General features: G+C 35.0%; 1 protein-coding gene across 1 annotated transcript in view; it reads right to left on the bottom strand.

The window, feature by feature from the left end:
• The window catches only part of NOL11 (nucleolar protein 11), a 38,757-nt gene that overhangs the window by 10,484 nt on the left and 3,096 nt on the right, over window positions 1-25,177 (bottom strand). The window contains exons 2-14 of the mRNA XM_001370366.5: window positions 22,805-22,918; window positions 22,285-22,341; window positions 20,394-20,542; window positions 16,038-16,095; window positions 15,664-15,805; window positions 14,127-14,315; window positions 11,941-12,017; window positions 8,310-8,433; window positions 7,746-7,855; window positions 4,680-4,754; window positions 2,097-2,281; window positions 1,731-1,856; window positions 494-718 (exon numbers count right to left, since the gene is read on the bottom strand). Of these exons, the coding sequence (XP_001370403.2) occupies window positions 494-718; window positions 1,731-1,856; window positions 2,097-2,281; window positions 4,680-4,754; window positions 7,746-7,855; window positions 8,310-8,433; window positions 11,941-12,017; window positions 14,127-14,315; window positions 15,664-15,805; window positions 16,038-16,095; window positions 20,394-20,542; window positions 22,285-22,341; window positions 22,805-22,918 (1,631 nt within the window). The remainder of the gene's footprint in view (window positions 1-493; window positions 719-1,730; window positions 1,857-2,096; window positions 2,282-4,679; window positions 4,755-7,745; window positions 7,856-8,309; window positions 8,434-11,940; window positions 12,018-14,126; window positions 14,316-15,663; window positions 15,806-16,037; window positions 16,096-20,393; window positions 20,543-22,284; window positions 22,342-22,804; window positions 22,919-25,177) is intronic.

Below are 25,177 nucleotides of genomic sequence, written 5' to 3'. Positions count from 1 at the left end.
ATATTGATTATGACATTTATCATATTTAGAAATTAGAACTCTTACTTTAGAATAATTCCATTTCCTTAATTGGATAAAAGAACTGGGTTTGGGTAAATAGTCTCAAATATGTCCATTATTACAATTAATATCACTTAGGAAAACAAAACAACTTTTTCAGTTAATATAGATATGTTAATTCACCATTGTGGGGAGTTCCTATTTATGTAATAAAACACTTTCCACCAAGCAGAGCATCAACCTATCTGTAATTTAGAATCTTTGCAAGTCCTCTGGGACACTGAGAAGCTATGTGGCTTATTCATGATTCTATAGTGAGGATGTAATATCAAAGATAGAGCTTAAACCCACATCTTCCTCACCCTAAATCAGGATTATTATTATATGATGATGTCTTTCAACCACTTTAATACTAAGTTAAAATACCAAAAAGTACTACTAGGTCACCACATAGTAAAAGATACAGAAAAAATATTCATGTTTCAAAGGATACAGTAAAGCTGCCTTTTGGGGAGTTACAGGACATGTCAGAGTAGTATTCATCATGCCATCTGATTTATTTAACTTGTCATCAATGTTTTCCTCTTCTAAAAGTACTGGACTGAAACCATTTTGAAGAACTTCTTTCTTTCCTGTTTTCTCATTTTGAGGAAAGTCAATGTAACCAATAACCGACTCCATATTCACATTTGTCCCTTCAAGGCTGTCATCACCAATGCTACAAGAAGAAAAAATGACATAAATTAGAATGAAATTAATTCTGATGATTTCACAATTTCCCTTTCCTCCCTAATAACTGATTAGTATAAACCAAAATAGCAATATCTTTATCAGGAAGAAAAGTAACAAAGACTTCATTTTCTAATTATTCTTAAAAATTCTGTAGTCATTAATGCATTGCTGCTGGAGTTGTGAATTGATCCAACCATTCTGGATGGCAATTTGGAACTTTGCCCAAAGGGCACTAAAGACTATCTGTCTTTTGACCCAGCCATACCACTCCCCAAAGAGATAAGGAAAAAGACCTGTACAAAAATATTTATAGCCGCGCTCTATGGTGGCAAAAAATTGGAAAATGAGGGGCTATCCCTCAACTGGGGAATGGCTAAACAAATTGTGGTATCTGTTGGTGATGGAATACTATTGTGCTGAAAGGAATAATGAAATGGTGGAATTCCATGTGAACTGGAAGGACCTCCAGGAATTGATGCAGAGTGAAAGGAGCAGAACCAAGAGAACATCATACAGAGAGATGGATACACTGTGACACAATTGAATGTAATGGACTTCTCTACTAGCAGCAATGCAATGATCCAGAACAATTCTGAGGGACTTATGAGAAAGAACGCTATTCACAATCAGAGAAAGAACCTTGGAAGTAGAAACACAGAAGAAAAATAACTGCTGGATCACATGGTTCGGTGGGGATATGATTGGGGATGTAGACTCTAAACAATCACCCTAATGCAAATATTAATATGGAAATAGGTCTTGATCAATGACACATGTAAAACTCAGTGGAATTGTTTGTTGGTTACCTGGAGTGGGGGTGGGGAGTGGGAGGAGAGGAGGGAAAGAACATGAATCATGTAACCATGGGACAATATTCTAAAGTAATTAAATAAAAATTTTCAAATAAAAAAATTAAAATGTCTGAAGTTAAAACAATAACAACGATAAGATATAGTTAGAACTGAAATAAAGGAAAAAACAGTTTATTTCCCATGTACCTTAGGAAAACCTTTAAGCAAGCACAGGTAATTGATTCAGGAATGTCAGGGAACTGCTGTAGACAGAGCTGTAACAAATGTACATCTCTCTTTTCTAAGACAACTGCCATCAAGTCAGGGCACAAACTGAAGGAAAAACAAAAAATGTTAAATTATTTTAAGATCCCAAGCAAATTTCACTTGTAAAAATAATGTCTAATCCCCCCTAAAGCTGGCATTTAATACAATATGTCACAAGAATGTAGTACATACTCAGGACACTTTAAATTAATTTTTCAATAAAGAATGTGCGGGAACCAAAAAACGAACAAACAAAAAGGAATGTAATGCATACAAAATTATCCTTAAGCAATTCAAAGTTTTTACCTGTAAGAAAGTACTTGAGTTTGGATGAGTTGTACGAGACTACTCTGAGGATAAAAAGGTGGTTCTGTCTTACACCTTCCCACCAGTTCTGAAACTATGTGACCAATAGTAATTTGAAAGTCAGGTGTCCGTTTATCAGCCAAAAACTTACTCAACTGTTGGTCAAGGTGTTTTTCAGAAGCATCCTGAAAGACAAGTAGAATTCCAGTCGGTCATGATATATACTACTACCAGTAAAATCAAAATTCTAAAGTATTATGACTAGGATATTTTCTCATTTTCATTCACATTCACTACCAGTGGCATCATTAATGTATATGTAATTGATATTTAATAAGTAAAGACTGCAATCTAACAAAGTTGCAGTTTGAAAGTGGATTCCAAGTTAAAATCCTTGGATAACAACTTTGATGCTTTAGCCAATGAACCATTAAATGGTTCATCTATAAATAACTTGTAATCATAAACTAATAAGCTGGAGAAGACCTCTGCAGATCATTTAGGAGGGTTGGAGGGAATAGGGGGAAATACTTTGCATGGAGCTGCAGGGTTAGTCAGAATTTGTTTATTCATAAATTAGGCAAGAATCAGAGAGACGTGTCTGTGCAACTTTAAATATTCTATGCAGGGATAGAGAGAGAACTTAAGAGCATTTTCTTCCTACTTTCATATTCAAACTTTACTTCTCAAGATTCCATTAAAAAAACAAAAACCTAAGGTTCCAAGGCAGAAGAGTTGTAAGGGCTAGGCAAGTGAAATTAAATGACTTGTCCAGAATCGTATCTGAGGCCAGATTTGGACCCAGGATCTCTCATCTTCAGATCGATTTATCTATCCATTAAGCCACCCAGCTGAATCGCCATTTCTCTTTAGAATTTATAGACAACTTAGTCCTCTTCCAACCTGAATCTAATGTCATCTCAAATGGAGATTCTGGGGCCCCTCTGATAGACCAAGACCCCTCCACAGAATGTGTTTAAATTCACAGGATAAAATAAATAGGATACAAAAGAAATCAATTGTAGGAAAATATAATTTTCAAAGTATTAAAAAAAGAAACAAATTCACATATCCTAGGTTAAGAACTCTGACTTAAAACAAGAAAAGGTTCACATCCTGTGAAAAACCAATGTTTTTGTTTTTTAAAGTGCTGGATTCAGATCGAGTCACTACAAGGATTAAAATTAGCATTTCTAACTATGCCATGTTGTCTAATATGGAAAAAATTTCAATTAAAAAGACTCATTATTACCACCATTAGGAGAAAGAGTCAAATCTCCAAGAAAAAGTTATCTGAAGTTTGTATGAAAAAGCATCTTCCAGGATATGGTCTGGTATCAGTGCAACCACAGTTCAATTTCCTATGCTTTCAAATCTACACACTGGGATGGATATTGGGAATGATAAACAAATAACAATTAAGTTATTACACTACACTAAGCAAGTGATAAGCACTTAATAAGCAACTACTATGTGCCAGGCACTTTGTCATGCATTTGAGATGTTTAGGCCTAAGTTTGTTTCCTAAAAATTTCAATTAATCTAGATTTTACTTTATTTCCTTTGCATAGGGTTTAAATTTTTTAGTGTCATGAAAACCTCACTTTATACTCAAAACACAACCCTAATATCCACCCTTAAGTTGTTTTGAATTAACAGAATCCTCCTCAAAACACAAGGTAGAAAAACAAGAGTGAAAAAAGTTTAAAAGGGTGTTTGAAAAAACATAGATTTGGACATTAAATTAAACATACCTCTAAAAAATTAATCTGTAAGGAACAAAAGTATATGGACAGGGACAACCAAGTGGCTCAGTGGATATTTAACTTGGAGACAGGAGGTCCTAGGTTCAAATCTGAGTTCAAACACTTTCTAACTATATGATCCTGGGCAAGTCACAACTATAATACTTACCACTGATTCCAAGACAAAAGGTAAAGATTTAAGGGGGATGGGGGGGGGCTTATAGACACAATTTAGCATATTACTTAGCATAGTCATAGGGTCTTAGTACAGTGATGTACCTTTTAGAAATGAAGTGCCCGGCCCCTCCCCCTTACCCTACATAGGGAGGGAAGAAGTGCTCCCCTTGGACTGCTGGGCAGAGAAATGCCCAGTCAGCACAGGTGAAGAGGGGGAGGGGAGTAGCCTGAGCTCTCTGTTCCCCTCCAGCTGTTGCCTGTGAGCCACCCACCTTACTTCCTGTGCACTCCCATTGGGCTGCTGGGCAGAGGGCCGGGGATGTGAAAAAATGTCCTCAGACTCCTTAGAGAGAGGGAGGGGAGCAGTTCTGCTCAAGTCCCTCTGCCTTTTTACTAATGAACTAGTGGTGGTGGGGTAGCCAAGTGCCTACAAAGAGTACTCTGTGTGCTATCTGGCACCAGTGTCATAGGTTCGCCATCAGTGTTTTAGTAAATGCTTATTGACTAGCCAATGTAGACAATTATAATCTTTGTTTTTGTTTCTATATTTGAACTTACTCATATAAATGGAAATTAAAATCTTTTAATTGATTTAGAAATAATTTATTTCTAATATCTGTTAAATTTATTGATTTGTCCAGAGATTATTTTATGTACCTACCTTGATACCTGATAGAAATTGTTTGTTTGTTGAATCCTCCAGCTGAGACCGTGTCTCATTTTTTCTTGTTCTTAACTAGAATTTAAATAAATTGATTAGGAACTTGGAGCAGTCAAAAAAATCTAATAGAAACAAACTTTTTCAAAAGATCAATCTTTTTATCAAGACAAGACAATACAAACTCAGGATCATCTAAATTATTTTGTTGCTGTAAAATTTTGTCATGATGATTATAGTCAGCATTAATACAAAGACTATGGTGAATCATCAAGGGGGAAAGAAGTATCCCCTCTCAGTGGAAAGGTAACACTTCCATCCCTTCTCCCCTCTTTTAAGTTTCTTCTTCCTATTCTTTTTCATTATTGTCTTCTGGGTGGATTATCTAGAAGTTTAGGCTCTTTGAGGAAAAGTCTACGTACAATGTGTGTCTGATATTATGCTAAGTGATGGGGATACAAGGACAAAAGTGAAAGCAGTTTCAACCCTCAAGGTGCCGACATTCTAATGTGGAGAAAGCATGTTCACAGAAAGGTCAATACAAAATGTAACAAACACAAGGTGTGGGCAAGGGGTGAAAGGAAAAATTACTAACAGAAAGAATCAGTACAGACTTCTTTTGTAGCACTTGAGCTGAGTCTTGAATAGAGTTAGGAAGTTCTTACAGGAAAGGGGATAGTATTACTTCAGGTAAGGGAAACAGCCTTGCCAAAGGCGCTGAGGTGACAGATGCAAAATTGCCTAGAGGCCAGTATGGCTGGAATTCATGGGATAAGGTGATGACAAATAAGCCTGGAAAAATAAGTTGAAGATACATTGTGAAGGGCTTATGCCAGGAGTATGTATTTTATCTAATACCACTAAAGGTGTGGTTTTTATTTTTTTTTGTTCTGTTTTTTAACAGAGAGACATGGTCAGAAGTGCTTTAGATTACTATGGCAGCTATGTGGGAAGATGTATTAGAGGTAAAAAGATAGGATGCAAGAAGATCAAATAGGAATTTGCTTATTACAGGAATTCACTAGAAGAGGGCATGGTAAAGGATGATAAGATGTTGAATGGAGGAGAGCCAACATGACTTGGTAATCATAACATGAACATACAAATAGCTTTAATCCAATGTATTTGTAACACCAGCACCATATCAGTGTTGAGCATGTACCAAGTCCTTAATAAATGCTTTTCATTCATTCATTTATTCATTCCAAACCCTCTCCTCCTTCCCCAAGTCAGCTGAACCACCATTCTCCAATTACTACTCAGCAGAAGGTTTCATCTCATGCCTTACCATGAAACTGAGGCCATTCACTTGACATGATCTCCCTCATCTCTCCCCTCCTACCCTCAAATAACTTCAGGAAAATGACCAACTTTCTTTTTCTTTGTTCCCATAAGATTCTTAAAGAGGCAATCTTTTTTTGTCAAGGTCAGCCACCCTACTTGGTGCCCTTGGATCCTTCCCTCCTGATGATGAGAGTTTGCCCTCTCATTATAATCTTTAATCCCTATTTCCCAGCTCCTTAAAATTCACATGTGCTATTTCCATTTTCTCACAATGCCACTGACTTCTCAACACCTGAACATCTGATATTCAACAATTTTTAATTGAAAATTCTCACTCTCCCCCTTACCTTCTGTCTTGGGATCAAGGGCTCTAAGGCAGAAGAGCAATAAGGGGTAGCCAATAGGGGGTAAGTGACTTGCCCACGGTCACAGAGCTATCTGAGGTCAGATCTGAACACAGGACCTCTCATCTCTAGGGCTGGCTCCCAATCCACTAAGCCACCTAGCTGCCCTACTCTCAGTTTCTTTTAATAAGTCATTGGCATCTAAAAAAGCTAGTATGATCTTGGGCTGCATTGAGGGAGTAAAATTTCTCTGAATAAAGAGGTGATAATCCTGCTGGGCTTTGCACCCTCAGACTCAGTTCTCTAGGTGAGAGCTATTTCTTAGTGCCTTGGCTTAAGAAAGCTACGACAAGCAGAAGAGTATCCAGAAGACGGAAATCTAGAGCTCGATGTCAGAAAAACTTCCTAACAATTAAATTAGTTCAAAAGTGAAATGGGCAGAGGCAATTGGGTCATGGGCCCACCCCATCCCCAGCTTTAAGTGGCTGGATGACCACTTGTCAGGCACAGCACAGTTAGGGATTCATTTCAACTTTGGATTGGACTAGATGGCTATTGTGCTTTTCAATGATTGATTTCTGAGATTTCAAGGATTAAACCCATATTATGGAGGCCTTTAGTGCCAGAGAAAAGGGTTTATATTCGAATCTAGAGGCAATAGGGAACCAATGAAGTTTCTTGAGTAGGGAAGTGACTCAGTCTTGCCTGGGCTTTCAGAATATCAATATGCCAGCTAGATGCAGAGACAAAATAAAAATTTATGTAAATGTCCAGGTGAGAGGTGAAAAGAATAAAAATCTAAATTAATTCATAGATTTAGAGCAAGAAGAAATTCCATTCTTACTCTCCTTGAAGATCATATAATCATATATTCAATACTGAAAAAGACCTTCCAATCGCTTTACTTTTACACAAGGAAACTGATATTTACAGAAGTTAAGTGAGTTGCCCAAGGTTACAGTTACTACAGGTCTGGGACAATATTTAACCACCTAGATCACCTTGCAAGTCCAGTACCTTATCCATTACAAAATGCTGCCTTATATAGATAAGGAAACTAAGGCAAGGAAAAGTTAAATGATATGTTCAATGTTCTCCAGATAGCATATTTTGACATGGCAACCCTCATGCTTCTTTTCCCACTATGCCATGTTGTCTTTCAAGCCTGTGTTCTAGTCCAAATGTCCTAGTAGTGTTGAGAAATGACATAGCTTTGCTCTGTATGTGAAGTTCTTGATGGAAGGGACCATTTCAGTTTTGTCTTTGTATGTCCAGTGCCCAGCACAATGCCTATACAGAAATAAATATTTGGTAAACTGATGCATAAATGGATGACTGGATCTTAAAAGAATACTTGGATCAGAAATGATGGTTTTCTGGTATATTTCTTCATTGGACATTTATCCTACAATGATATTTTAATTAAAATTCTCTGACTTACACTTCTCTTTGACTGTCCTTTAAGGGGTGTTAAATTATTTGAATCTCGTGATTCAAGACCATCTCCTTGAAATGCTCCCCAGTTTACAAAGTGGGACATAGTTTGGGTACCTGTGAAGACACAAACACAGAAATTCTGGAATCATACTACCTGATACTATCATTTCAATTTAATCCATATCCCTAACCCTTTGACAAAACAAACCAAAAAAAAAAACAACAAAAAAACACAAACCCTCCAAATTCATGGAGACCTTAAAATTCCTTCTAGTAACTTTCCCCCCATAGGACATTATATCAAATTATGTACAACGAAAGGCAATAAACTCAGGAATATAATTCTGCAACTAAAGGAGGTCCACAAAGCAACCACAGAGTTATCATCTCCCTTGCCTTAGGAATTTTCCTGTTGTCCCTGGACACTGGCTTTTCTAGGAGGGTAGCTCTTCATGTAAGTTTCTACTAATAAAAGCAAATGTCAAAGGCCTACAGGAAAGCTATGGGGGTTGGTATGTTAGAATAGGAATTGGAAAAATTGTTCTTACGTTGATATAACAACTCATACCTGGAGCTTGAATATTCTTGAGTTTTCCCAGAGCAGCCGCTAATGATGATATTTCACACTTAAATGGGATCACAGTCAAAAACTTTCCATGCAGTATAAATAGTTTCTCCCCATAACACCAGAGCTACAAAATGAAAAGCATATTAAACACAAAATATTTTATGCAGTTTCATTATTATGCTTTTAAAGTTTAATTCAAAAAGAGTCTGACAACTCGATTTAATTTGACAAACATTTACTAAGTATTGAGTATATGCAATGTTCTGTACTGAGCACTGGGATTCCAAAAGATGCTCCAGCAGCACAAGGCAAAGCCCAGTCATGTTTTACATGAAAAAGGCAGTTAGGTACATGAAAGATATCAAGCACTGGACTCAACGTTCAGAACAATGAGGCTGAATACTGCTACAGACACTCACTAGCTATGACTCTCAGCTTAGACATCTGTAAAAGGGGGATGAAAAAGGCACTTTATTCACAAAGTTGTGAGGATTTAGGATAAAGCATTGTATAAACTTTAATGGTACTAAAAAAATGTTAGCTAATTAGCGTGACATACTTGTATGACACCATACAAGATAAGTGTTCTACTGCCTTTTTTTTATTTGTTTCTACTATACTTCAAATATAGGGATATCTATAGTACAGTTTAATGAGCACTGGCTGATAAATATAAATGCCAACACACATATGGTACAAACCTTAAGAATGCATAATACTGTTTTCCAATTTTCCCAGCAGTTGTCAAATAGCAAGTTTTTGTCCCAAAAGCTGGGATCTTTTGGGTTTATTGAACACTAGAGCTTCCTGAGATCATTTAACCCTAGTCTATTCCATTGATCCACCCTCCTGTCTCTTAGCCGGTACCATATTGTTTTGATGACCACTGCTTCATAATACAGTTTAAGATCTGGTACTGCTGGACCCCCATCCTTCACATTTTTTTCCCCATTATTTCCCCTGATAGATTTGATCTCTTGTTCTTCCAGATGAACTTTATTATAATTTTTTCTAATTCTATAAAAAAGTTTGTTAGTAGTTAGTTCACGTATGGCACTGAATAAGTAGATTAATTTGGGTAAGACTGTCATTTTTATTATGTTAGCTCATCTTACCCATGAACAATGAATGTTTTTCCAGTTGTTTAGATCTATTTTTAATTGTGTGAAGTGTTCTATACTTGTGTTCATATAATTCCTGTGTTTGTCTTAGTAAGTAAATTCCTAAATATTTTCTTTCTAATTCCTGCTGCTGAATTTTGTTAGAAATATGTAAAAATGCTGATGATTTATGTGGGTTCATCTTGTACTTTTCAACTTTGCTATAATTGTTGATTATTTCCACTAGTCTTTTAGTTGATCTTTTAGGATTCTATAAGTATGCACAAAGGGCTTTAAAAGAATGCATTTCCTTTGATCCAGCCATACCACTGCTGGGTTTATACCCCAAAGACATAATAAGGGAAAAGGGTTGTACAAAAATATTTATAGCTGCACTCTTTGTGGTGGCAAAAAATTAGAAAATGAGGGGGTGTCAATTGATTGGGGAATTGCTAAACAAATTGTGGTATCTGATGGTGATGGAATGCTACTGTGCTGAAAGAAATAATGAATTGGAGGAATTTCATGTGAACTAGAATGACCTCCAGGAATTGATGCAGAGCGAAAGGAGCAGAACTATGAGAACATTGTACACAGAGACTGATACATTATGGCACAATTGAATGTGACAGACTTTTCTACTAGCAGCAGTGCAATGACCCAGGACAATCCAGAGAAATTTATGAGAAAGAATGCTGCCCACATACAGAGAAAAGAACTGTGGGAACAGAAATGCAGAAGAAAAACATGACTGATCCCATGGTTTGATAGGTATATGATTAGGGTTTTAATGTTAAAAGATCACTCCACTGCAGATATGAATAACATGGAAATAGGTTTTGAACAATGATACATATATAACCCAATGGAATTGCTTGTGTCAGCTCTAGGAGGGAGGAGGAAAAAAATGAATCATGTAACCATGGAAAAAATATTCTAAATAAAAGCAATGAATGATGAAAAAATGCACAATACTTTAAACTAGTCATACTTTAAAGGTAGTTTAAAAATTTTATTCAAAGAAGCTCTGGTCTCATTTGTTTAGAGTAGAGAGGTTACTCTTTTATTATTCTTACCATTCAAATGTTATAATTTTAATGTTTGACTAGACTGTTGCTTCCATGAGAACTTTTAAGTTATCAGGAAGAAAAAGAAAAAAATTTTCAATTCACTTAAGAGTAAGACAATACAAAAGATCAGAAAATCAAATCATAGATCAGCTTAATTTAAAAGATAAAGCTCTCTGTATAATTTCTAGACTTGAACCTGAACCAGGAATCCTATAAGCAAATTTGTGCCTTGTATTTGGGTTTGACTTTCTATTTCCAAAATTGTATCATGATGGCTTTCTGCCATGATTATTATCTTTAGTAAACTAAATTATTTTTGGACATCTTAAATTTTAATTTTAAATTTTAAAACAGTGAGCAAATCTACTCAGTGGTATGTGAATTGTGGTAACACATCAACTTATGCAGAACAAAAACATAAAGCTTTAATTGGACTTTTTTTAGTTTTTAGTTGTGATGAACATGGGCTATATGGAAGCCTGAAGAAGCAGGGGATTCCCTACTTAAATTACTGAGGCTAGATATTACACTATTCAAAGAAAACTATTTTAAAGGTGTGTACTGAATCCCCAGTAAATCCAAAACATTGCCCAAAACTCTAATGTTATCATCAATATTCCTTTTATCATTGTGACAATGTCAAAAGAAGTCACAAAACTCTTATCAGGCAAACACATACCCGATCTATACATCTTTTTGTACAGAATATAACTTTTTGTAATAAGGACTAGCAGTTGTGCTCTACGAATCAACAGAAAATTATTAAGATATTATTTGGTTGGCAGAGGAACTCAGTGGGTCAACCAGAACCTCTTTCTGCCCCAACTAATAAAAAATGTATCTGAGAGATTTCAAAATTCTTTTCCATAGATAAACATTAAGTCAAATAATAAACTGATAATCTTTCAGGTGGTAGGAATATTTTTCTAAATTTCCTGATTATCAGTAGCTCAAGATTTACTCGGCACAATCAAGTTCCTAGGCTGATGCCTAGTGGTTTGAAAAGAGGGTACACTCTAGAAGGCATCCAGGAAAGGTTTCAAGGAGAGCTCTGGAAATAGATTACGTTGATTTTCCAAGGGTCCAACCTAGCCAAGCTGGAGAAACTCATCAGCACATTAGAAGACATCTGTGAGTTACATCATTTAAGAAAGTACCCAGAACTAAAGGAGGGAATAAATATAGGCAATTTTAAGAAGTCAGGACTTGCAGTTTTAAGGGTTGAGGAACTCCTAGGTGAAACTGCACCCGTGCAGATCAACAATCTGCATGTAATTTATAATCTTAGAGCTGCATAAGATACTGAGAGGTTAAGTGACTTGCCCACTGGTCACAAAGCTAGCATGTCAGAGGTCCAGGGCTTCCTAACTCCAAGGCTGACCCTCTGTAATACTGCTTCTTATAGGTATACTATCAAACAATACTTTTTTTTCAATAAACAAGGATTATAAAACAGCATACTTGACCACTGGTCCCCTGTGGTAATTCCTTTGAAGTTTGTAATGTTTGAAACTTTATATTCCAAATAGAGATGTTTTCTATTAAAACAAAAATATGGTATTAGAATAAAAGTGTCATAAGTACACATTTTCAGTGCCCCCAGATATTACAGTTAAAATACAGTATTTAAAATTTTTCATATATCAAACTCCCAAAGTATATCAATAGTTTTATGCTAAGACTTAATCCCATATTAATTTGATTTTAGACATTTAGTAGATTCTTAAAATATCAAGCATGCATGTGTATATTAGCAATGTGGAGCTCAAAACAAATATAAAACAGTCTCTGCCCTTATAGGTTTTACAATCTTTTTACATAATAAGAAATACAATCACTTACTAAGCAGCATCAATTAAGCAATTATGTGCCAGGCTCTGAGCTAAGTGCTAGACACACAAAGAAAAAGTGAAAATAGTTTCTAGCCTCAAGGATTTTGTTATGACAAAACAGGTCTAGACAAAATATTATTGAATTACCAGAAGATAATTTTAGAGGGAAAGGCATTAATATTCAGGGATATTAGGAAGGTGGGATTTGAGTTGATTCTTGAAGGAAGTCAAAGAGTCTAAGATTGAGTAAGGGAAAGCATTCCAGACATGGTTAACTAGGAGATGAGAGATGGAGGGTGTGAGGGATAGCAAGTAGGTCTGAATGACAAAACTGTACATGTGTTCAAGGGGAGTTAGGTATAAAAATGGAAAGGAAAGCTTTAAATGCAAAACACAGCAGTTTTTATTTGACACTAGATGTCCTCTAAGGAGCCACAAGGGGATTACTGAGTAGGGGCTGGGTGAGGGCTGGGAGGTAGGAGAGAAAGCACGTCGGACGTCCCTTTATGAAAGTCACTTTGGAAGATAGACTGGACTGGATAGGAGCCTCGAGGCAGGCAACCCAATCATAATGTAAAAAAAAAAAAGCAATAGGGCATGAAGGCATCAACTAAAGCAGTTAGTTTTATTAGAAAAAGGGAAAGCTGTACAGATAGAAACAAGATACAGCAGTTGGACTGAATTATGTGGGTAAAGTCAGGATCTGAGAATGACATCAAGGTCATGAACCTGAGTGATTGTGCTCTCAACCACAATGGAGAAATGCATAAGAAGGGTGGATTTAGGAAAAAGTCCTGTTTTGGACATGCAAAGTTATATGCAGCTGAACAACAAATACAAATTAGGACCTGACATTTTAATTCCAACCCTGCCACTTATGACTATGTTAGTTTGGGCAATTATCTTAATCTCTTTTAGTCTCAGTTTCCTTCTCTATAAAATTGGGGGCTTATTATTAACATCCCTTCAAGTCTAAACATATAATCTTATTGACGTGACAAAATGAATGTTAAACATAAATACTGCTTAACAGAAAAGAGAGAGTGTAGGCAATTGGAAGGTAAACCTGTTTGCCATTAAAGAACAGACAGAATTTAGATGGGTGGGAGTGAACAAAAGTATAGACGTGAAAATGAGCAAGCATTACTATGGGAGGAAGTAGATAATAGTGAGGAGACCAACCTGAAAGCTGAAGCGGAGGGTCCCCATTGGGAAGTACAAGTAAAATTTGGGTTGGAAACAAAATCATAATGTTTCTTATTGTTACACAGAGGACCTACAGTATAAAATTTCTCAACAAACTCTCAGAATATCTCAGCTCTGAAACATTGCAATTACCTGGTGTTTCTGAGAGTGAGAGTTGTTAATAGCAAGTCCTCCTCTCCTATTTAGCTTCAGAGAAAGGAGCAATTCAAATTTCAAGTTTAAGCTAAATGGTTCCTACCTATGCAAGCCTTCCCAATAGGAAGAAGCTTGCTGGGTCGAGAAGCAATGGATCTCACCTCCTTCATGATAGGTCAAATGTCTCATAGGATAAAGGAAGGTATGAGGTCAGAAGCATCAGCATCTCAAGATATGTAAAAGGAAACCTGAACTTAGACAATAAGGAATTACTTAACATTTTGAGCAAGTTAGAGATATTAAAAAAGAAAAGAAAAAAATGTTTTAGGAACCATATGCAAAAAAATGAGTTCAGGAGACTAATGGAAAAAATCCAGGTGTGACATAATCCAGGTAGTAGTATTCTTCCCAGTTCTTCGGTTTATAGAAGATATTTTGAAAGAACAGGGCTTAGTGACAGATTGAAAAAGATACCTTTAGGAGCCTTGAGTGATGTTCCCATGACTGCTACATGATCCTTATCAAGAATGGCAAATGAAACACCCTTCAAAACATCACCAGATACATAAGTCTTGAGTAAGAGGGATGTGACTAATACTTTCTTCTCTTCAGGTTTACCATGATTTAGTGGTATCAAAGTTTCATATATACACCCAGTACAGCCTATTGGAAACAAAAATATTTTTGTATTAATTACTGAGAGGGGCAAAGTTCCTTCCCTAGTCACTATTTTAGGTGATATATGTAATTTATAAAACTTCCAATAATATGACAGTGGTTCTTTTCAACCTTTCAGTAAAAATACAATAAAGTAGTCTTTGTGTGAAAACATTTTACAAGAAAACATAAGCAATCCTTACTTTATATCTGCATAGCAAAAGTGGATTGCATTTCACCAATGGGAACAATGCTAATTCACTAGGGGCTAATTTCTTGATCAAGGATATCACTGATAAGTAATAATACAAAATAACAACAATAAAAACACACTTATAATGATGATTCTTTAAAAATACCTACATTGTATATTGAAGTTATGTAAAATGGACTGTTATGAGGACCCTTCAGTATAACATATACTGGGCAGCTAGTTGATGCAGGTCCAAAGTCAAGAAGACTCATTCCTGAATTCAAATCTGGCCTCACGCACTTACTAGTTTTGTGATTCTGAGCAAGTCCCCTAACCTTGTTTGTCTCAGTCTCCCCCCAACTGGGTCACAAAGAGTCAGATATAACTGAAATGACTGAATAGCAACAAATAACATTCCAATGTGTCATAAATTTAACCTATGCTGATACTCTAAATATACTTCTTAACAATACCTTTATCAGCTTTCTCATTACAAGCTTATCTAGGCTTAGATTGTTGGTCACTCAGATGACAGAAATCCTTTTCAGCCCAACTATTCCATCCCTATAGCATTTCCGTTGCAGCATAATGTGGGACTGTAACTTGTACTCTACTGACATAGCCTCTGAGAAACTAAGAAAGACATTGGGTACAGAATGTTGCAAATACATGATTAAGTCTGGCTTAACTGCTGTTTTTTCCATGTTGCTTTCCCCTACTGCACGCACATTCCTTGGAGAGATAAAGGGCAGGGAGAAAAGAGAAATAAGCCAGTTTTTCTTTTCTATGCTCAGTTCCTAATACATTATGGTAGTTTTGTTGATGAATTTCTCTTTTGTTTCAAATCTATTATAAAGGAAGGAATGTGTTTAGGGGTGAATATGAAACAACAAAAAAAGGGAATAATTTTTCTTAAACTGTTACCATCTGTCTTAGAATGGATATTAGGTATCTGTTCCAAGGTAGAAGAGTAGGAAGGGAAAGGTAATTGGAGTTAGGTGACTTGCCCAGCATCACACATCTAGTTAGTGTCTCAGGCCATATTTGAATCCAGGACTTCCCCTCCCATCTATACACAGAGCCATCTTGTTGCTCCTAAAAGGTATAAATCTTTTAAAAAGAAAAAAGCTCTTAGCTTAAAAAATTTAGAAAATAACTTACTTAAACATAGCAAAGTGACTAATCTTCCATTCACAGATGCAGCAAAACTCAATGTAACTGGTGGTTCTTCTCCAGGTAAAAGGGTATACTTACATAAGTTATGTGGATTAAACATTTGCACATACACAAAATAATTTCCATGCTATAAGAGAAAGATAACATTGGTTCATTTACAGAAGTATCAAAAGTTTTAAACTAAACTTAACAAAATGTATTTTAAATGATCTGTAATCCATACAAACTAAATGTTAATTCAAAGAATCAAACAGTTATCTTCTGACTCCAACTTCAAAATACTTTCTTTTATCAAGCTAACTCTCTCTATAGGTTCTATATTTGGAAAGATAGGTCAAGAAACTACCAAGGACACTTACTTTTTCTGTAACAAATATCAAAACAGGCTGATTAGAGTCCAAGAAAAGTTTTGTCCACCTGAAAATAAAATGTTATATTTTTTTAGGAATACATGTATTCAATAAAACACGGCAAAACAAAATAGGTAAATGCTCAAGAAAAACTAAATACTGATATAAAGGCTAAAAAGATTTAAAAATGCATATTAATATACATGTGAACTTTTATTTCAATGCTATATCACAGAATTTAAAGAACTGAAAATGAAAACAACCTCTATCTAGGTCTGATCCTTTTATGGGTGTCAAAAGTGAACTGAGGCAAGAGAAAATATAAGTGCCTTTCAAGTGGAAAAAGTACTTTGGAGTCAAAGGAACTAGGTTCAAATTCTTTCTGTGTCACTTAATTTGTGTCACTTAATATCTGTGTGATAAGCACACAGTTTAAGTTTGAATTAAATTAATTCATTGAACCTTTTTGATTCAGTTTCCTCATGGAAAATGAGAGGGTAGATAGAATCTATCTGCCAAGACAAACACAGGAACTATATGAACACAACTACAAAACACTCTCCACACAATTAAAACTAGACTTAAACAATTGGAAAAACATTGATTGTTCATGGATAGGACGAGCTAACATAATAAAAATGACAATCCTACCCAAATTAATTTACTTTTTTAGTGCCATACCCATTGAACTACCAAAAAACTTTTTCACTGAATTAGAAAAAAAACATAAAATTCATTTGGAAGAACAAAAGATCAAGGATATCCAGGGAAATCATGGAAAAAAAAAAAGTGAAGGAAGGAGGACTTGCAGTCCCAGATCTCAAACTATACTATAAAGCAGTGGTCATCAAACAATTTGGTACTGGCTAAGAGACAGAAAGGAGGATCAGTGGAATAGACTTGGGGTAAATGACTTCAGCAAGACAGTCTTATGATAAATCCAAAGATCCCAGTTTGGGGACCAAAACCCACTTTTTGATAAAAACTGCTGGGAAAATTAGAAGATAGTATGGGAGAGATTAGGTTTGGATCAACACCTCACACTGTAAACCAAGATAAACTCAGAATGGGTGAATGACCTGAATATAAAGAAGGAAACTATAAGCAAATTAGGTGAACAAAGAATAGTATATTTGTCAGAACTTTGAGAAAGGAAAGACTTTTAAAACCAAGCAAGAGCTAGAAAAAAATCACAAAATGTAAAATCAATAATTTTGATTACATCAAATTAAAAAGGGTTTGTACAAACAAAACGAATGCATCCAAAATTAGAAGGGAAACAATCTTCATTACAAAAACCTCTGACAAAGGTCTAATTACTCAAATTTATAAAGAGCTAAACCAGTTGTACAAAAAAAAAATATCAAGCCATTCTCCAATTGAAAAATGGGCAAGGGACATGAATAGGCAATTTTCAGTTAAAGAAATCAAAACTATTAATATGCACATGAAAAAGTGTTCTAAATCTCTTATAATCAGAGAAATGCAACTCACAACTCTGAAGTATCACCTCACACCTAGCAGACTGGCTAACATGACAGCAAAGGAAAGTAATGAATGTTGGCGGGATGTGTCAAAGTTGGGACATTAATTCATTGCTGGTGGAGTTGTGAATTGATCCAACCATTCTGGAGGGCAATTTGGAACTATGCCCAAAGGGTTTTAAAAGACTGCCTGCCCTTTGATCCTGCCATAGCACTGCTGGGTTTGTACCCCCAAGAGATAATAAGGAAAAAGATATATACAAAAATATTCATAGCTGTGCTCTTTGTGGTGGCAAAAAATTGGAAAATGAGGTGATGTCCTTTAATTGGGGAATGGCTGAACAAATTGTGGCATATGTTGGTGATGGAATATTATTGTGCTCAAAGGAATAATAAAGTGGAGCAATTCCATGGGGACTGGAACAACTTCTAGGAAGTGATGCAGAGTGAGAGGAGCAGAACCAGGAAAACATTGTACACAGAGACTGATACACTGTGGTACAATCAAATGTAATGGACTTCTCCATTAGTAGCAATGCAGTGACCCTGAACAACTTGGAGGAATCTATGAGAAAAAACTATCCACATTCAGAGGAAAAACTGTGGGAGCAGAAACACTGAAGGAAAACAACTGCTTGAATACATGGGTTGAAGGAATATGGTTGGGGATGTAGACTCTAAATGGAACATCCTAGTGTAAACAACAATATGGAAATAGGTTCTGATCAAGGACACAAGTAATACCCAATGAAATTACACCTTGGTTGCGGGAAGAGTAGGTGGAGGGGAGGGAGGAAAATAATGTGATTATTGTAACCAAGGAATAATGTTCTAAATTGATTAAATAAACTTATTCAAATTGAAAAAAAAATGAATGCATCGAGTAAGGAAGATAATAAAAGAATCACAGATATGATTTTTCATAGGTCTTTGTTATAGACTTCACGTAATCCCAAATAAATTATTTCACTTGCAAAATATTGAAAAGAAAAGAAAAGAAAAGAAAAGAAAAGAAAAGAAAAGAAAAGAAAAGAAAAGAAAAGAAAAGAAAAGAAAAGAAAAGAAGAAAGAAAAGAAGAAAATGAGAGGGTAAGGCTTCAAATATCCCTCCAACCTCTAAATTTATTATCCTATGAATTACTTAGTTACATTAATAGAATATATCAGGGACTAGTTTTTGGGATACCTGATTCCTAAACTAATGAATGTTCTTTCTACTGTACTTTATTGTCTCTCTTTTTTTAATGGTTAAAACCCCTAAAATCAGCACCAACAAAATTAGCTTAAGGAGTCGTTACTGACTATATTATCTATGAAATAAGAACCATTTGCATTTAAACTACAATTTTCAATTTGCAGAAATTGATCAATATCAAATAAGTGGGACTATTATTCAACAATGGGTACCAGTGAGTTTAGACAAATATACACAAATGAAGACTGCTCTCAGTCCTCTGGTTGGGTTCTCTTTTCCATCCACAATCTAGATAACAGAACCTGTTTACATCTTGAAAGTGACAGCAGTCTGTTCCTTTATAGCATCTGTGGTTCATACATGCAGAAATTAAAAACAGGAAAGTATCTATTTATGCTTTGGCAACTGGGTTGCAGATTCATAGATAATGCTGGAAGGAACCTTAAAGGTCAGAAAATAGTCCAATTTCCTCATTTTACCAATGAGGAAACAGAACAGTAAAGTAAAATGGCTTGTTGTGAGTCACACAGGTATTGATAGAAGTGAAATTTGTCCTTTGACTACTAATCTAACATGTTCTCCCATCTGATAAGTTACTGAAATAAAGAGACAAACATATCTATAACACACCTACACACACTTGAAGGACAAGTGTAATTTGGGTGAAATTCTAGGGGATATGTATCTCTAATATACCATAATCCATCTCTCTCTCTCTCTCTCCTTCCTCTCTCCCCCCTTCCTCCTCCCTCCCTCCCTCTCTTTCTGACTGCCCATTCTTTAGTTCTCATCTTCTTTGATTAGATTATATCTTTTGAGTTACTTAAAGTTCACCTTTTGTTAGTTACTTAATCTTTTTGTGATTAATTTAAGCTTCATAGTTATTTAAAACCTTTTTGTATTAAGATCTTAAAATAGACTTAGCTTAAATTTCTAACTTCACTATAAAGTAAGAACTAACTACCTTCATTGTTTAAGCAGGAGATTACAACTTTATCTTCACCATAAAGTAAGATCTAGGTGGAGTAATTTAAAGTTCATTTTTTTTCCCCACACACACATCCCAAAATATTTTTTAATCCTATGGAATGACATATTATTTTATAATATTGCTTTGTAATACTGATGGGAAATCCAAGTAAGGAGACAGTGGTTAGTGCCTGACCTGCATTATAATGTAAAAAACCAATCTTTCCCCCATACCCAGACAGCAGAGACCTCAGAATCATATTAATAGGAATTAAGACTATCTTAAAGCCACCTCCCACACATGTCAACTTCTAGTAACTTTTATAGCTCAGGTCAAGCCTTATAAATTTCTCCAGTTTCAATGTTTCATTTGTAAACAGTCATCAGACTGCCTTGGGGCAGAATTCCTCTAAAGAACATAAGCAGAATTCCTCTAAAGAACATAAGAGATCTACATTTGAGTTAAATAATATAAGGAAGTTTATGTTTAGATAATATATATAGTACTTGGTTATCAAACCTCTATGAAAGAACCTTATAAGTAGCTATAGGAGTGGGGAAATGAAGTGTCAAAGGTAACAAAATTAAAGATTCGAAATGATGACTAATATACTGAAAGAAATCAAAGACTTTAATATGGGGGGAAAATGCCTTTTAGAATGACTGCTGAAATGTATCTGGTTTGGTTAAAAATAGTCCACATGTGCCATAACTTACTTAATAACTTCGTCATCTGAAATAACAGCTTCAATTTTTTGTTGGGGTTCTGCAAGCAAAACATCTAGACTTCGAACAGCACCTTCTCTGAACAAGACAAGTGGTTCAGTATTTTGTACTGAATGTATACTGTATACATCAGCAGACAGCTGCAGGAGAAACAATGTATTTTAATTTCATTCTGAAAGAATTTATAGTGAGGAATACAAAACAATTTCAGATTTAACCAATATTGTTTCCTAAAATTTCAGTAGGATTACTAGTTAGTTTTATCAGTATCAATGACTACACTTCAAATTTCTTTGAGTCACAAATTTGTAGCATTATAGTTACAACCTCATAGCTGGCAAATAACAAGGATTAAACAAATTAAACTCCTTTTACAAGAAATTACTAATAAAAGACATTTCTATAAAGACAGAAAAGAACCCCCCAAATTTCATACTTGGTTAAAGGTATATTTCATTTATTTTAAACCATCTTCTAATCACATTCTCTCATTTTATGGTTAAATAATCAGTCAAATGAAGTTTTATGACTTGTCTAAGGTTACATTGCTAATTACCAGCAAAAAGCTGGGTCCAGAACTTTTCTCTGGTAAGGGGGCAAAGTCAACCCACCAACTGTAACAAAATTTATAGCAAATATGAATAACTATGTTCACTTATTCACTCAAAAATAATGTTTATCATTGTACATAGAAAGTGAAACATTGTGGAATGATTCAATGTAACGAACTTTGCTACTAGTAGCAATGCAATGATCCAGGACAATCCCCAGGGCTTGAGAGAAAGAATGCTATCCATACCCAGAGAAAGAACTGTGGGAATAGAAACAGAAGAGAAACATATGACTTTTCACTTGTTTATATGGATATATGATTTGGAGTTTTGGTTTTAAAAGATGACTCTATTACAAAAATGGAAAATATGGAAATAGGTATTAAGTGATAACACTTGTATAACTCAGTGGAATTGCTTATCGGTGCTGGAAGAGGGGAATAAAGAATCATGGAAACATGGAAAAATATCTAAAAAAGTTTTTAAGAGTTAAAAAAAGATATTTGAGATGATAGCTCTACTTGTAAACAACAAAAAAAAATTAATGTTTATCTCAACAGAAAATCCTTGCAAAGAAGATAATTCATATAACTCACTTTAATGTCTAAATTCAACCATTAATATTTCAAATCATCTAACTTTTAAAGCAAAACGAAACCTCAGAGCTCATGAGGTCCAAACCCCTCATTTTACAGCTGAAGAAACAGGCCCATAGAAGTTCAGTGATTTGCCCAAGTGACTTAATGACAGGGCAGGACCTATAATCCAAGACAGATCTTGACTCTTTGTACTCTAGTCTTTCTATTACACCAGCCTCTCAATCTAAAAGTTAAAGAAATATCTAAATGAATCAAATCAATGGTCTAGCCAGTTCAATTTTGTGAGATTTCTCTACCTTTACCCTGAATAACACATAATGGATTCATGTATTTGAGAAGCAGAGAGGCTAGAGAGCTGGCTTCAGAGTCATAACACCAGGACTTAAATCTTGTTTCTGAAACATATGGAGCACCTCATTCAATCTCTCAAGTGGCCCAGCAAACTCTAAATTACAGTGAGATTTTGTCAGTGGACAGCCTTTATACCAGAAGATGTTCACAGAGGAAATTATATGTTTAAATCCCTATTTGTTCCATCCCAAAATGTACCGAGTTATTTAAACTTTTCTTGAATCTATTTGCCTTTTGGTTTCTCTTGGAGTAGGACAAGACCTGTTGTTAACTTGTAGATACTATCCCAAATGTCTTAATGGAATTTTAAATTAAAAACAAACATTAGCACTAATATCCAAAAGGCCCAATTATATTTATTCTTCCAATCCTTCAACTTACTGTTGCTTTGAATACTTTGTCCAAGTTTACATCTTCGTTTTTCCATACTCTTAAAACCTTAATAGAAAACAAAATATTATAATTGCAAACCACTCACCAGATAACTATAACATAAATATATGAATTGTTACATATTTGAATAGTTAAATATTTACTTAAGGGGGCAGATGGGTTGCTCAGTGGATGGAGAGCCAGGTCCTAGGTTCAAATCTGGCCTCAGATACTTCCTAGCTATGTGACCCTGAGCAAGTCATTTAATTTAACCCCTATTGCCTAGCCCTTCCCACTCTTCTGCCTTGGAACCAATACACAGTAATAATTCTAAGATGGAAGGTAAGAGTTTTAAGTAAAAAAAAAAACATTACTTCAGTATGTCATTGGCATAAGTACATTAAAATTTAAGAATCTGAGGCAACTGTTAAAGAATCTTCCTAATATTTCTTTAAGGGACTTAGTTTATTTAAAGTAGAAAACTACTTATGAAAGCTCCACTAACATAATCAACAGAAAAAAATCCTACCTTATCATCATGGACAACAGCATACTCTCCAGTTTGAAAGTTGCACACAGCTGGACATGTTATTTTTTGACCTTGCTTCACTGACCAGCAACCCAACGGTTTTTGATCTGAAACCTAATAAAATAAAAACAAACACAATGCTTAATATCATTAAATTAAAAAATCACCAAACAAGTATTTTTACAAATCAACAAAACTCAAAGCAAGCAATAATAATGAAATAAGCCTTCAGTCTTATCCATGCTAGACCAGTTTTAAAGAATACAGTAATAAATATTTTTCTATTCAAAATAGTACTTATATGGAAACAGTTGGTATCAAAGTGCACGGCACTGTGGGTATGGTGTCTGGACAACACGAGTTCAAATGTGGCCTCCTTGACACTTAAAATAGCTGTATGATGTTAGACAAGTCATTTAACCTGTTTGCCTCAGTTTCCTCAACTGTAAAATGGGGATAATAACAGCACCTACCTCATAGGGTTGTTTTTAGGATCAAATGAGATAATCTTTGTAAAACTTATGATAGTATTTGACACAGAATAGATGCTAAGTGTTTACTCCCTTCACATCTATAACTTTACATAGGCTCAGCATTCAACAGCACAATTCACTCTTCCTTTCCAACTCTCCTCAAGTCTCCAACTATCTGGATAAAACCAAAACTAACCGTACTGTGGATGGAGGTAAAAAAGGGAGAGGTCTCATATATTAAAAGATATTTATTGCAGAATTTTTTTGAGGTAGTGAAGAACTATAATGAAAGAGTTTCCAACAACTAAGAAAATGGCTGAAGAAACTGTAGTATGTGAATGTGATTGAGAGAAATTTGGGAAGATTAATATGAAATGATTCACAGCAAAGCATCAAGAGATCGGTTTACACAACAACCACAATAATAGAAAAGAAAAAAAGTTAAGAGATTTCTGAATACTTGTTGGAGTAGTGAATGATCAATCCTGATTTCAGAGGTCTATCTATGAAGCATGTCCTCACCTCCAGAATGAGGCATATATTTTCAGAGATGGTCAATTTATTGATTCATTTTTCTTAACTGTACTTAATTGCTGAGAAGGGAAAAGAGGGCAGTAGGAATCAATGAAAAATGACAGTTATATTTTAAAACACACAAACCCAGATAAAATGAGGCTGAGATTGAAAATCCTCCAGGGACACATAGGAAATAATACCAGATAAAAAAAGTAAACATAGGGGGCAGCTGGGTAGCTCAGTGGATTGAGAGCTAGGCCTAGAGACGAGAGGTCCTAGGTTCAAATCTGGCCTCAGACACGTCCCAGCTGTGTGACTCTGGGCAAGTCACTTGACCCCCATTGCCTAGCCCTTACCACTCTTCTGCCTTGGAGCTTGGCTCCAAGAAGGAAGGTAAGGGTTAAAAAAAAAAAGTAAACATAAAGGAAACAAATATAAATTACATCTTTCAAAAAGTCAGATACTGAAACAATAGGAAACATATGTTCAACTTTCTGAGCAAAAAATTGTTTCTTCCTACAGGTATTCTAGGTCTGCAGAAAATCATTTAAAATCATTTAACATCAGATATTTTCAACATACTCAAAAGAATCCTTTTAGGTCTCTAGATTAAAGCTCAAGCTCCCCACCTCCCTTTATTAAAATATTTTACTAAAAACAAAAACAACAAAAAAAAAACCAACAAACATTTTCATATACAAATTAGGCCATAAATATGAAAATATATGAGTGAAAATATATATGAAACCATGAATCTAACATGTTTTAATATATATATTTAATGGGCCCTTCTGAAATTTTTCATATTTTAAAAATATTTTCTTATTTTCCTTTTTTTATATTTGTTTTTCAAAATCACTCTAACATCTCTCTCCTTCCATAAAAACTCATTCTTATAACAAATAAGTACTGATGAGCAAAAAAAAAAAGAGTATGTAACATTTGTTACATCTGAAAATGACTGTACATATAATTAATTCTCCCAAGAGGTGGGAAGCATGTTTCATTAACAGTGTTTGGAGTTATAATTGGTCACTGCATTGAACAGAGTTCTTAATTCTCTCCAAATTGTTTCCCTTTACAATGTTGTGATCATAAAATAGTTTTGGTTCACTTCACTTCACTTCTAACAGAGTTCACCTAAGTCTTCCCCAGCTTTTTTGAGTTAATAACTTCTCAAGGGGAAATAATAATCTAATGCAGTAACACACTATAATTTGTTCAGTCTTCTCTAATTGATGAACACCAAATTTGTTTATAATTCCTATTGGTTTTGTACATGTTTCTTTTTTCTGATTTCATCACATTTTCTCCAGTAAATTGCCTTCTATCATCCCTACTCTCTCACATCCATGCCTCAGTCTTAAAAACAACACACTTAATC

This window comes from Monodelphis domestica, chromosome 2 (genome assembly GCF_027887165.1).
Source record: "Monodelphis domestica isolate mMonDom1 chromosome 2, mMonDom1.pri, whole genome shotgun sequence".
Lineage (NCBI taxonomy): Eukaryota > Metazoa > Chordata > Mammalia > Didelphimorphia > Didelphidae > Monodelphis > Monodelphis domestica.
This window is presented reverse-complemented; position numbering and strand designations above follow the sequence as displayed.